The sequence below is a fragment of the Mastigoproctus giganteus genome, chromosome 9 (genome assembly GCF_048544385.1).
Source record: "Mastigoproctus giganteus isolate SK-2022 chromosome 9, ASM4854438v1, whole genome shotgun sequence".
Lineage (NCBI taxonomy): Eukaryota > Metazoa > Arthropoda > Arachnida > Uropygi > Thelyphonidae > Mastigoproctus > Mastigoproctus giganteus.
The window spans coordinates 73,880,693-73,896,209 of record NC_143583.1 but is presented as its reverse complement, the minus strand read 5'-3'; the positions used below and the strand labels follow the sequence as shown (position 1 = coordinate 73,896,209).

Sequence of the window (15,517 nt, the reverse complement as noted above, 5' to 3'; positions counted from 1 at the left end):
AAGTAGCAGACTCGAATTTGCATGCTCTCGGCCTGTATTTGTTGGAGAACTTTGTAATTTATATCTGCATGCCATTGCGACCGGTGAGTTTCGATTTTAAGAATGTACACTGACTGGTGTACAAAAGTGTTCCCACTGTTCTTTGAGAGAAGAATGAAATTATTAAAAATACAAATTCAGAAGAAGAGCAGTGTCCACGGAATTATTTTTGGAAAAGGCGTGTAGCCAAAACTATGTCTGTGTAATGTGGAGTGGAGTGGAGTGGTTATCGGAGATAGAGATGGGGAACCATTGATAAACCTGATTTGTTATCTTCAGGGTGGTGTCAAATATTTGAAAAGCATATTGGGAATCTCCTCAGACACCATTCAATTGGTAGGGCTATGAAACAACATTTCATACCCCTACCTATTTCATTGTATTCGGTATTTAACTTCATTCTTTGTTAAACTGAATAACACCCAGATTTATTCATAAGGTTTATTCAAACGAAGGAATGTGTTCTTATGTACAAGTCGAAATCTGGATGTTCTTCGGTTTTAGAAAGAATTAAATTAACTATTTCGCCTTTCATACATGAAATGGTGCAATGACGATCGGCATTTAAGCAGCTAGGGGTGAATATTTGATAGTTTGTGGTTATTCGTATCGGAGCCAAGATGAGATATTTCTGCATCTGAATAGCTATCCAGAATTCTCCCTCGACCTCTCCAATTTTCTCATACTATACTGCATAATCTTATTAAAACCTTAACTCTTGCGCCCAGTGCGTCTGTACCTTGGTCGTCACTGCACCCTCCTCCCGGCATTGATTTGTACAGAGTAACTTTGTCAACGGGAAAATATATCAGCAAAATTGGATAAAAACTACCAATCAAAGGAGGATCATAGATATACAAGAGGAAAAGAGTGGATAATAGAGCAGAACCTTCAATACTGGTTGAGAAATTAGAATATGAATGCCAATCCACCATCATACATAATGAGAAGGGCAGCAAATATAGACTGAGGATAAGTTCGCCCAAAAAGACTTAATCTATCATATGCCTTTGAAATATTTAGAGAAATTGTCTGAGTTTCTTCATACATTAAATTGTAATTTGTACACATATGAGGGTTGTTTGTTTGGTTGGTTGGTTGTTGTAGGATTTTAGGCGCATCAGAAACTTAGGCTCTATTGCGAATTACTGTATATTATATGTCTGTAAATTACGTGTGTTCTGCCTTCGTGGGAAGAACAGTTGGTATAATTACAGTCTTCCCCACACGGGGTAGAAAAGATCTGAGTTCGAATCCCATCAATGAGGCGAGGAATTTTTATGGATCTTTTTAACAATGTGGCTGAATTAGTCAGTCGCAGGCAAGGGCAGCATAGTTTTACCTCCCATAAACTCGGGTTTTTCGTCCAACATACAGCAAATCGACCACAGATGATGTGCCTACAGCCCAAAATACAATGAGAGAAAATTACATACAAAAAAATAAAGCGTATTTACAAATAAAATTTTAAGTTAACAAACAAACAGTGAGGGAGAATTAATAAACAGACAGCTCTTCACACACTTTCAGTTTGTAGTTTACAAAACAGTTACTTCTTTTTGGGAAGCATCGTCACAATTCAAGACTCAAAACTAGATAATTTGGAAGTCTGACAAAAAAGAAAACAAAAAAAAGATTTTCACAACGATACTTAGTCCGAACGTTGCCATCGCTTGGGATAACATTTCCTTCCTTTACCTTTTGTCACATGCAAATTTGTGAAGGTCAGCGTCAAGTTTGTAGACCTGAGACAGTATCTGAAAAGGGAGGAAAAGTCTTGTATTTTGTGAGCCAGTCTTGGAACAGTCCACAAGGATGGAAATGGAATTCTCCGGCAGCATGAATCCCATATGGATGGTTCAGAAATAAGTCCCGCAACCATTTTCACCATAATAACCAGCTTCCTGGAATCAATACGATTGGAGATAAGGGGGCCCACACATTACATTTTCTAATTCTTCTGTTTTGAGGTGGCCGATTAGGCTTCCAATTGGCCCACTTCAGTAGCCAATATTTAGATGCAATGTGAGGTTTTTTAGTCGTTAGGATAGCCTAAGTCCATACTTCTGACACGAACAATAATGGTTCTGATGTGTTTTTTAATGATTCCAGGATTACGTGTATTCTGTGGTCTGTTTGCTGGACGAAGACTCGATTTTCAGGGAGAAAAAAAAAATATGCTGAAATCGACGAACCTCAGCCACGTTGTGAAAAAGACACACAAAAATCCTTCGCATCACTGATGGGATTCGAACTTCGGTCTTATCCACCCAGTGTGCAAAGGATAGTGATTATGCTAACCGTGCTACCCACGAGAGACAGTAGTTAAGAGCTCCTTGTGGATCGAAAAAAAAATGGAATCTATAATGGCAATTCTTGATCCGATGGAATGTATGTTGCTCAGTGATTACGATCGTTATTCTTCCACAGCTATAGAAAAGAATTGAGTTCGATTCCGTCTAGATGGGGAGCATTTTAGCATTAGCATTAGTTGAGGCATACGTTGCAAGAAAGAAAGCAAGCTTATACAGCATCAGCAAAAAAAAAAAAAAACAAAACTTCCCAAAATACCCATCCGGTCATTCCAAATGTTTTTCTAGTTCAGCCTTAAATTAATTTCAGCTATCAACTTCCACAACAAAAGATGGAAGCCTGTTCCAGCAATCAACTACCAGCTGGCTAAAGGCAAACTTCTGCACATCTGTTCTACAACTTTCTTTCCTCAATTTGAATCTATGCCCCCTCAGGTTCTTAATCTGAGCAAGTGGAAGTATCCCGTCAGCATTGAGCCTGCTCAAACCATTCAAGGCCTTATACACCTCGATCAGATCACCTCGCAGTCTCCAGATGCTGCAACTTGCAGAACTTAAGCCTCACTTTGTAAGCACACCCTCTGTTCTTCTCACCAATCTTGTTGCCCTTCTCTGTACTAGTTCTAGCAACTCTACATCCTTCCTAAAATGAGGCCTCCAGACCTGTACACAGTACTCAAGGTGTGACCTGACCATTGCCTTTTATAATGGGATAATCACTTCCCTGTCCCTGCTAGCAAAATTCCTATATATCATTTACAAAACTACATGACCTGCTCTGGCAGCCCATCTGCACTGCTCACAAAACTTCATATCTGACTACACAATTACCCCCAGGTACTTTTCATTCTCCACCTCCCTGAATGTAGTACCACACAGTTGGTACGTTTCCCTTGGGTTACTGCTACCCATATGGAGTACTTTGCATTTATCAATGTTAAACTTCATTTGCCACTTCTCAGCCCATCTGCCTAACTTTTCTAGATGCTGTTGCAGTAACATACTGTCTTTACTGTCATTAACAACCCTGCCAACTTTTGTATCATCTGCAAACTTGGACATTAAGCCTGATATAACTTCATCGATATCATTGATAAATACACAAAACAACAATGGGCCCAGCACCGAACTCCGCTGATAACATTAGTCCACGTAGGGCAGTGTCCATTTATTACCACTCTCTGCCGTTTCCCACTCAGCCATCCACTTATCCATTGCAATAACTTGCCCCTAATGCCATACCGCTCCAATTTGAACAGCAGTCTTCCAAGTGCAACAGTATCAAAAGCTTTCATGAAATCCAAGTATATGATATCAAAGTTATTTTTTGCATCCAGTTCCTTTGTGACCACGTCGTAGTATCCATTCGAATTGGTTGGACACGACTTCCCCTTACCAAACCCATGCTGTGTCTGAGCTATTACTGCTGTCTTGTCTAGGTGATCCTGTATCACCTATTTAACCAGTGACTCCATTATTTTCCTCGTAACAGAAGTTAAACTAACAGATTTATAATTATTTGTGTCACCTTTCCATCCCCCTTTGTGAATTGGAGATACATTTGCACATCTTCAGTCCACGGGTTCCTCCACTGGCTCTATGGATGCTCTAATAATTATGGCTAATGGTTTGATTACTTCCTTCATTATAACTTGATAGATTCCAGCTGCCCCAGGTGCCTTTTTTATGTTTAAGTTCAACAATTTCTCCTCTACTTTGCTCTCAGTTATTAGAAAATCACTTAGTTCCCTGTTAGAGTTTGATAAACTTCTGACATTTCCCTCCTTGAATAACTCCTCATGTGTGAATGTAGATGCAAAATACTCATTCAGTTTATCAGCTACTTGAGCAGTATCATCAACAGTCGAACCATTTATGTTAAGTGGACCAATCTGATTCATCTCCTTCCTTCTAGAGTTTACATAAGTAAAGAACTCTTTGCTGTTTTTCTTTGCGTCCTTTGCCAAAGATTTCTCGTAATCTGCTTTTGCCTGCCTAACCTCCTTTGTGACTTGACTTGATTACAGACTATCTTATATCTGCCATAGGTTTCTGTGTCGCCTGATAATTTATATACATTCCATGCATTTTTCTTCTCTGCCACGAGCCCCATTAATTCATCAGACATCCATTTAGGCCTAATTTTGAACAGTATTTCTGAGTTGGTATGAAAAGCCTAGTAGCCTCCAAGATTAAGTCCCTGAAGGCTTCCCATTTAGAATTCACCATGGGTAACATCATCAGTTGATTCCACTGCATAGAATTTAAAAACTGTCTGAGACCACTGTAGTCACCTTTTCGAAAACAAGAACCCTTCCCTTTACCCTTGATGGTAGTTACATCTTTAAGTAAATCCCACATCAGTACACTGTGATCACTGTCACCCAGTGGTTCCTTTATCTGCAAATCTTAATGCATTGATAATCACTGCTGATAATCAGATGAAGAGTATTACTGCCTCTGGTTGCCCTTCGAACATGTTGTTGTAGAAAACAATCCTTCGATAAATCCACAAAAGTCTTGCTAGCGTGCGAGTGACCAATCACAAGTTCCAATCAATATCTGGAAAGTTAAAATCCCCCATTACAAGACATTCTGATTTACTGTCCCATTCTATTTCTCTGCACAACTGTTCATTGTACTTATCAGCATCATTATGCCTATAACGTACTCCTACTCTCATTTTCCCTTTCCCTGTGTTTATGTCACACCAAACAGACTCAACATTGCACTGTCCACTCATGTCAATTGGTTGTACTTCCGTAGAATTTGTTTGTTAACTAACAGCATAATCCCTCCTCCCTTCCTATCCTCTCTATCCTTCCTGTACACATTGTACTCCCCAAATTCCAATTCTGCACTGCTTATATCTGTGTGACATCATGTCTCTGATATGATGTCACAGATATATATTTTTCTTGATCAGCACTTCAAATTCATCAATTTTATTTACTATACTTCTAGTTCATATACATGCACTTGTTCTTACTCTTAGTTACCCTAACACAGCCCATGTATTTACTTGATGGCTCCTGAAGTCCTCAGAAACTTGCTCTAGGCCGCTGCTCATTACAATAGCAGTGTAAGAATCACTTTCGCCTCAGGCTGCGGCTACTGTTAATCTTTTAGTCTGTGAATTCCCCCAATCTAGCAGTTTTCCGACCCACCTAACACAGCCTCGATAGCATCAGCAAATATTCTTGCACCCTTTCTATTTAAGTGTATCACATCCCTGCAAAAGCAGTCTCTCCTGTTAGCAAGCACAGTCCACACTGAAAAAAATTCTACTCCGTGAGCCTTGCACAATTTCTCCAGGGCCGAATTGATTGACAAGGCTCTCGTTGTATACTCCCTCCTATCGCGTCTGGGCAGAATTGCAGACACTTTCAAATTTTATCTTCCAGAAGCTCGGGTTTTCGTCCATCCACAGAATCAACTCAATTTGCAGATAAAATATACTGATTCGTACGTTAGTTGCTTCTGTGCTTAACACATGCTTACTCATAACAAAAAGAACACTGGAGATAGGGCGGTATTTTCTTCACAAATGCCGACCGGGCTAGCCGAGTGGGTAAAGTACCTGCCCGGCAACTCAAAGGTCGCGGGTTCGATTCCCGCCTCGGGCTTGGATCAACGTACTGCAAAAACCTTGGGGGGGGGTGCAATATGGCCACAGAAGCCGATGCGCCAACAACTACCAAATCGAAAAAAAAAAAAAAAAAAATCTTCACAAATTGTGTGGCAAGTTAGAGATTGCCAAGGACTTCTGTACAGTGGAGGAAGCAAAATAATAAGATTTCGTCGATGAGCTGATCATCATTGATCAGCTCATCGATGAGATTTCATCGTTGAGTTGATCGCGGATGCTTTTGCGATACCTCGTCTCTATGGAAAATTTGATGAGATCAAAATCCAATTGTCTGACTGGGCTTAGCATCTGAGTCGGGATGGAGCTATCTGTGAAAGGCAGTATGTGTTTGTCATGTAGCTTTTAGGTCCCCAAGCCTGGAAAACATTAGTAGTACTAGCAAGAAGTTTCACAATAACTGTTATCCTGATGTCTCTTATCTGGTTAACAATCTGGGGACTTTGATTGCAGTTGCTAGATCAGCAGTGCTAGGATGATCTCGGGCCCAGTTCTTGAAGCCAAGGCAGTTCATCTGAGCACTCAGAATTCCTTTGCAAATAGATGTGTCGGTGTAAAGGAGACAACAGAACCACAGAGAGATCCATCCGATATACATTGGTGTTCAAAGAAAGTGCATCACCCCTTAAAATTGTAATTGTCGTCCGAATACCGTAAGTATATGGCAATATTTTACAGATTGCATCAGATAAGACTGACACGCGTACGTGATGATGTAATATTACATCAGCTGTTACTTTCAGCTATATAAGCACACTCTGCAAGGGTTGCAGCCATTCCTCGTCAATGCCAAACTTTCCTCGTGGGAGTTCGGTTTTTATGGGAACCGTCCAATAAACCAATCTTTGAAGTAACTTTGAAGTAACTGACGCAAATACGAAAAAAGGGAAAAAAGAGGATAAACGAAACTGGAAACTGTGGATATATGCAATTGATAACTGTTCGGTTGTCTGAGGTCACCTGGCAACAGGAGGTGTAACACCTCTGCTGCATTGCAAAACTTTGACAAATCGTTTTAGATATACTCTTTTTTTTCTGTCTAGTTATGATATCCATAATCACACCGCAGTTTTATTACATGGTTTTGAAACAACAATAACTTTATGAAATTTTCAAAAATAATCCCAAATAATCCTAGCGTCCAAGTTATCGGTGAATTCAACAACTGCTCATCTGGTAGCCCTAATTATTCACTATGGTTCCTTTCGCTTCAAAGGTGGCACTTGGGCATATGTCCGCTCTGATATTCGCTGTCAGAGACTTAGTAATTTGGAAACTCCTCTTTTATATCTTGTCTGGCTTAAAATCTCTCTAGATTATGCCAAATTCATCTGTTACCGCTATTGTTCTCCCAACTCCACTAATCACTTGGATCTCTTTAACTCCTTCTCTTTGAAACAGAAGTAATTTTCCTTGGTGATTTTGATGATCACAACCAGTGTTGAATCCACGGGGGTGACCGGGGGTGAAATAAAATCCCCCCGGTGAAAATTAGTAATTTTTATTTTATAAAACACGAATTCAATAAATTTATGTCAAATAAACAACACGAAAAATCACATCAACTAAGTGTGGTACTTGTTAGGTGGTAGATGGCGAAAATAAATCACAAATTCAAGACACGAAATTTTCATAATAATTAAATGGACAATATTTGTGGCTGCACAAATTGTAACTAAACTAAAGTGACCAGATCCTTAGCATTCCAATGCGGGACATCTGGGAGGAGGGGTTCAAACCCCTAGAAACAATATACACCTTTTTTTTTTAAAATTTTTTATATATAAAAATTATTCACATACAAAATGCAAATTAAATACATTGACTTCTTTGAACGAAACTTATAAAATAAAATATTAAACAAATATCAAATTGATTGACGCAATAACTTAGCTTAGCATCTACGGCCGCATCCGGTGCCCACGAAATTCCTCAGTTTATACTGAAATGCCTCAGTACATTTGTTTATTATCGTTATTTAATAAAATCCTTCCCTCCTATATGGCAGGGAAGGAAAGACCGCTGCCGAAATACGCTCTGCTTCTCAGCCCAGTCACTTCTGTCCAATCTCTTCTGTATCAAGCCTATTAAAGCTCTTTGAGAAATCTCTTCTGAGAATGTTAACCATCCAAATTATGCCACAACAGCTACCGCAGATCCACTATGCTACCTGGTCAAGATCCATCGCTACAAATCTAGTCACCCCCACTACCAAGATTCTCGAGGCATTTGAACACGGTTCAGAAATCACCGTTACGTATATCGACGTCCAGGCAGCATTTGATTCCCTATCCGTTTACGGGTTGGCAAGGCTACTACGTGAGTATTACCTCATTGGTGGAGACTTGCTCTGGTTCATCCAGACAATGCTTGAGAACAATTTTAAAATATTCTAAGTCATAGAACTTTTGGAATATTAAGTAGTAAAGGGCATTAGACATGAATACAATATTTCATATACTGTCTATCACAGTATATAAAGAAATAATATCCTACTTTTGAAAAAAAAAAAAAAAAAACAATTAGATCAATTGTATAGAGAAACGTTTTCTCTATACCATCCTCTTCTTTTTTCCATACCATTTTTTTTTTTTTTTTTTTTTTTTTGGAATTTGCCAAAATACTGATCTCCATTTGAAGGGGTAGTGCTTTTGAGTTCTGTCTTTATTTTTGGAACTCACTAAATGCTGATGTCCTTTCAAAGAAGTGATGCTTTTGAGTTCCATCTTTAATTCTGTTCATTTTATTATGAAAACTGCACTTACGCTTTAGTGGGTATGAGGGTATATCTCCTTGGGCAGGCAGCAGCATGTTAGCACTGCTGAGGGCAAATGTTGCTTTATCTCTTTCTTATCTTTATGATTTATTTTATTTTGAATATTAAGATGTTTTGGTAATCCAGTAACAAAATTGCACCTTGCCAAGTATAACTCTAATTGTAGTGTAAATCTGCTGCATTTGTTTTGTGGTAATTACTTTCTTTTTGCATAATAGGTAAGATAACTACATTTATAATAAATGATAATTTTTTTAACTCCTCCCATACAAAAGTACTTTTTCTCTAAGGTACATTCATTGTCATACTGAATGTACACATATTAGCATTGGTAGAAACATATGATGCAAGAAAGCAAGCTTATAAGCATCAGCCAAACAAAACCCCTCCCATTTCACCCATCCATTCACTTCAAAGTTTGTCCACTTCTTCCTTGAATTTATTTACGCTATCAACTTACACGGCAGATGAAAGTTTGTTCCAGCAATCAACTGCCCGCTGGCTTCCTGAAAATTACAGTCTACAGAAATTCAAGTCTAATATCAACAAATATCTTCTTTCATCTTCTCAACCTCCAACCCAAGTACGGTACTGTTTTTTTTTTTTTTTTTTTATTAGTTGTTGGCGCATCAGCTTCTGTGGCCATAATGCACCTCCCAAGGTTTTTGCACTACTCTGATCCAAGCCTGAGGCAGGATTCAAACCCGCTTTGGTGGGTTTGAATTGGGTTGCCAGGCAGGCATTTTACCCACCCGGTTAACCCGGTCGGCACGGTACTAAAGGTTCTAATAATTCTCGTGTTTGGGGTTTTCATAAAAAAAAATAAATAATAAAATAAAAGCAAATTTCCACACGTATTCTACAACTTTTCTCAATTTGAATTTATGCCACTCAGATTCGTAATCTGATCAAGAGGAAGAATTCCATCAGCACTGAGGCTGCTCAAACCATTCAAGGCCTTATACAACTCAATCAGATTAACTCACACGTGCCTAGTCTCCAGATGCTCTAATTTGCAGAACTTATGCCTTTCTTAGTGAGAGGACACCCCCTTCGTTCCTATATATTGTGAACGCACTTTTTTTATTGTTAGTGATCAAGTGTATTCTGGCTTCAGTGGAATGAGCAAAATGGATTACATATGTAGCCATAGTGCATGTTAGTGGTACAAAAATTTACTGAGATTCTGCACCCAATCCTTGAGCAAGCAGGTAAAAATGCAAAATTGAAAGGTGACATATTGCATAATTATACCATACATTGTGCATTAGAATTTTCATTATAGTTCCATTTAATTTTATTATTATATTAGTAGAATGGAAAGTGAGGCAAGGAAGTAAGTTTATACAGCATCGGCCAAAAAAAAAAAAAAAAAAAGAAAGAAAAAACTATTCACCTGATCTGTCCATCCCTTCTAATAATATTTCTAATTCTTCCTTCAATTGCCCATTCCCACAACACTCGATGGTAGTTTGTTCCAACAATCGCCTCTCTCTGGATGAAAGCAAATTTTTGCACAACTATCCTGCAGCTTTACTTTTTCAATTTAGGTTTATGTCTCCTTATTTATTATCCAAGAAAGAGAAAGAATACCATCAAAATTACTCAATTGATTTAAAGCCTTAAACACTTCAATCAGACCTTCTTGCAAGTGCCTAGTTTACACGTGCAGCAATTTGCAGAACTGGAGTCTTCAGTGGTAAGAGCATCCCCTGGTGTTCTTGACTAATCTTGGTTGCTCTTCTCTGCACCTGTTCCAAAAGATCCACATATTTCTTAAAAAGAAGCTTCAGACCTATATGTAGTATTCAAGATGCAGCCTAACCATTGCCTTACAAAAAGTGATAATCACCTCTTTGTCCCTGCTTGCAGTTCTTGTATATCATTGACAGAATGCCATGAGCTGTTCTGGCAGCCTGTCTGCACTGCTCTGCTCTGCTCAGAGAACTTCATGTTGGACTGCACAATTATCCCTAAATCTCTTTCATTCTCCACTACCTTGAGGTATGGTGTCATCTAATTGGTATGTCATTCTGGGATTAATGCTGCCCATATTCAGTGCCTTGCATTTATGAACATTAAACATCAATTAACAGTTCTCAGCCCATTTGCCTAATTCTTCTAGGTCTTGATGCAGTAGTATGGCCTTGATTCTTGTCATTAACTATCCTACCAACCATTGTTTTATCTGCAAACTTAGACAATAACTTTGATATGCCCTCATCAGTATCATTAATAAATATTATAAATAGTAAGGGGTCCAGCACTGAACCCTAAGGGATTCCAGTAATAACATTAGTCCAAGAACAGCAGTGTTCATTTATAACCAGCCTCTATGTTCTGCTACTCAACCATCCCTTTATCCATAGCAATAACTTTCCCCTAATGCCATACTGCTGCACTGTGTACAGCAGTTTTTCATGTGAAACAGTGTCAAAAGCTTTGCTGAAATCTATGAAATCTAAATACAGTGCAATATTAATATAACATGCCTCTTCATACTGCAGTTTCGGATATACCATGGGTATGATCATATCCCCCCAAAGAACTAGCCATTTCATATTGGAAACTAAAAAAAAGTGAATACTGCACATCCTACAGTACTATTTATTTACTGTACATCCTACTACCAAAGGATGTACAGTAAGCATTTTTAGCTAATTTCCCATCTTGTTTCCAAGATGGGAAATTTGCTAAAAATTAGCTATATATTTGCTTTGATATATTCAATATTCAGTTGAGTAATTTTTTGGTAATTATTGAGTAATTTTTGTAAACAACGGGGCTTATCGGAGACTAATAACTGTAGACACCCAGTTTCTCTCCTCAGCTAGAGATGCAAAAGAGTATATCAGTAAAATGCTAATTGAAAAAATGGTAACCATATTCTGGAGGAGAATACAGCTACCATTCATCAAGTGTGTTATATTAGTTACAAAGTAAATTTTTGTAAACAACAGCACATGACATCCTTTCTTAGACTAGAAGTTACACGTAGTATAGCAAAGACTGCTAATGACTAAACTAGAAAGAAATATACATGAACTGACAAGCGATTATGGAGAAATCACATGATTTCATTTCAGCATTATGATAGGTTAGACAGTTTGGTTTTGATTTAATTTTCTCAAAACATGGTAAATTCTAGGGCATCAAAAATACATGGCAAAATTAGTAAATCAGTAGGGCTGTAATGGCCACCAAAAGAAAAAAAAAATATACAGTTGAAGAAAAGTTAAAGATTATTGAAAGAGTTAAGTGTGGTAAAATGAAATGCAGTATATTTCACATGTGTGGAATTCAAGAGAGAACGATCTGTAGTTGAATAGAAGAGGAAGAAGAATTGCATTCATTTGTAGACTCTGTAGAAGACGAAGCAAGCCTCCAAAGAAAGAAAACTAGATTTTGTGAAAACAGTGATGTGGAACAAGTAGTTTCTACAGAAATGCAGTGAAGGAGTACTAACAAACATAATTTTGAAAGCACAGACACTTAAATTTCATAAGCTATTGGTAGAAATGTAACACATTTAAAGCTTCTTGAAGGATGACTTTGAAGATAGAAGGCTTATCATGTAGGCAAATCGGCATTTGATAACAGCAGAAGCATTCCTGAATTTCCGTGTAATGTGATTTAGGTGACGAATTAATTAACAGATAAACTGTAATGAAACAGTACTGTGCTCAGTCACTGGATAATAAAAAGGCACCCAACAAAGTGGCCATGAAAACTAACAAAAACAGAATTAATTTAGCTTGTCAAACTAAAGCCATTGTGCATCGGTAAAAGCCAAAGCTCCAGTGTTTTAAGCACATCAACATGAAATTTTCACCTGTGATTTATAAAATTAGCTCAGAACTTGGATATTTGGAACTTGGTAAAAATATCATGAGTGATATTTTTACTTCATGGTTTGAAAGCAAGTCTGTACCATCGGTAAGATGCCACTTGCTTACCAAAAAACTTGAAGAAAAAGCTCTATTACTGTCAGATCACTGGGAGTTCATCCTGCTGTTGATGTCCTGAAATCAAAAATGACAAGATTAGAGTAGCATTTCTGCCAAAGAACACAACTGCACTAATTCAGCCCATGGATTAGGGCATTATTTGAGCCTTCAATGAATACTATCATGGTGAGCTACTTGCTGATGTTGTGATCTCAGAATTTCTGAAAACATTAACACTGAAAGACGTTGACAACATGGGAGAAAGCTCAACAGCAATTGAAAACTGCTGGAAAAAATTTATTAAAAAATATGAGATCACTAATAATAACCTTATATTAGTAGCATTTTCAGAACAAGAAGCAAAGGCTGCTTGTAACGTACTTGGTGGCAGTCTTGGAGAAAATAAAATCTGGCTGCTTGGATTGACTTGAATGTGAAAGGTCCAGTTGTGCATTACCTCAGTGAGGAAGAAATTGCGGCCTCTGTGAACAGTGGAAAGACAATCGACAAAAAGGAGCCAGTGACACAGAAGATAACATGAATGACTCACGTAAGGAAAAAGCACCAGAAATTAGCAAACTACTTGAAAACATTAATTAGATGATCGCATGGTTAGAATGCCAGAGTGATAGTGAACATCTTCATTTATTGTATCTGGCTACTATTAAGAATTATATAATATCGGTGTAGATACACCATAAGTTTACCCATAAATTAAACTACGTATGTAGTGTAAAGGCATTGTTTTTAATTGTATCTCATACTGTGGCTACCTTCACAGCGAGATACCAGGTATTGCACTACTTCGAATAAGTAACGCTTCTCTAGTAGAGAAGATATTTATTCTCAGTGGATGCCACCACTCAGATGATGATAGGCCAACAGCTTTGAAACGGGTGGTGGTATCCACTGAGAATAAATAACAGTAGTCTTCTCTACTAGAGAAGCATTACTTATTCGAAGTAGTGCAATACCTGGTATCTCGTTTTGAAGGTAGCCACAATAAGATATGATTAAAAACGATGCCTTTACACTACATATATAGTTTAACTATGGTGTATTTACACTGATATTATATAGTTATTTAAACCCACATGCTATTATGCACTGTGCATTTTGTCTTTAAAATATATTAAGAATTATGTACTGAAAAAAATGCTATCATCAGTTCCAGCAAACTAAATTACAAGAGTATTTCAAAATGGATATGTAAAATTTACATAACAGCATTGTGTATTAGCAGAATGTAAAGGGAATGATGTAATCTTTAATACATGTCTTTTAGTTTGTACAATACATAAAATATTATGTAAATAAAGTGTATTTATATTAAAAAGACTGGTGGAAAAATGGTATCATCATAGATAAGATTGGTCAGACAGGATCTCTCCCCCCTTAACAAATCCATGCTGCAATTTCCATATAATGTATATAATGCAAAATGCATTACATTTCAAATAATCAATATCAAATTAATGAGGATACAATGGTAAGAGAGAAAATATTCTCTAAGTTCTAATTTTAAGTAATTCTGTAAGTTTCTAATTTTATCTTGAAAAAATTTTGTCCTCTTTTAATGTGCTTAGCAAGCATATGAGACAAAAAGATTACAATTCTTTTTGTCTCATCAAAGCAGAGACATCCTCATTGCTGTTTGCTATTTCTCACTTAACCCCACTGAGTTAATGAATAGCTAAATTAATATTGGATTCTTTGTATAATAATGAATGTAATCAAATTCTTGTGCTTTATTTAACATTTATGAACTTTTTTTTTACAAAGAGTGTTTTTTGCTTTTCTCAACTATTGTTATTGCACAAGTCCACAACATGAATACTTATATAAATAACAAAAAATCAGAATAAAGACAATTCTTTTGAAATGTAAGCATTAAATAATGAAGTCTAAATATACATTAAAGGTGCAATAACAGCAAAGTCTTGCAATAATTTTATTCTGTCATACAGAGTCTAAGAAATATTAAGACAAATTATGGTAAACTTTGAAAACACTTTATTTGCATTTAAATACTTGAAAGATATGCCACATATCTACACATGCTCCTCTGTTCTAAAATTTATAACTGACCATCATACTGTAGTAATAGTAACATCAGAAAATCCTCCCTTTCACCCCCTCCTCAGGTGGAACACTATTCACAAGGTCAGTAAATTCAATGCTGTTGATTCGAAGCATAGTCAAAGGAATTCTCTTAACTAAAAAATTAAGATAATATTACTTATAAGCAGGCACATTTAATATACTAAATAACAGTGTACTATTCTATTATAATAGTGTACAGTGTTAACAATTTAACTTTGGGTATCCATTATAAAGACAAAACTAAGATAAAGAAAAGAAAGAAAGAAAGATAAGGTATACTTAAGGATGATGCACTTATCATTAAAAAATAATTACATGAACTATACCTATGGATTTGTAAAACATTCAAGTATTTGTATTATAGAACTAAAATCATATAATGTAATTATTCATTACAAAATGAATTATTTAATGGTTCTGATTAAAATTAGCATAATAAAATTCTTAAGAGAGCCACGAAATTCATATCAATATAGAATCAGTATTTATTCAAGAAGTAACATTGGTTTCTTCTAGCTTTGCAAATGAGCAAACAAGTTTTAAAAACCCAAAGCATGTCTAACAACACCTCTCATCCAGTGTTGAGACTTTTTTAGGTTTAGCAATATCTAAAAGAAGCCAATCATACATGAAAATGTCAAAAATTGTTCTGCAACTCACCCTACAGGAAAGCAGCACAACATGCTATATTTTT

General features: G+C 36.8%; 1 protein-coding gene across 1 annotated transcript in view; it reads right to left on the bottom strand.

Annotated features, from left to right (window-relative positions):
- Window positions 1-14,710: 14,710 nt before the first annotated feature.
- mRpL21 (mitochondrial ribosomal protein L21) overlaps window positions 14,711-15,517 on the bottom strand; it is a 44,739-nt gene continuing 43,932 nt past the window's right edge. The window contains exon 6 of the mRNA XM_090381477.1: window positions 14,711-14,936. Within this exon, the coding sequence (XP_090237603.1) occupies window positions 14,833-14,936 (104 nt within the window). The 3' untranslated portion in view covers window positions 14,711-14,832. The remainder of the gene's footprint in view (window positions 14,937-15,517) is intronic.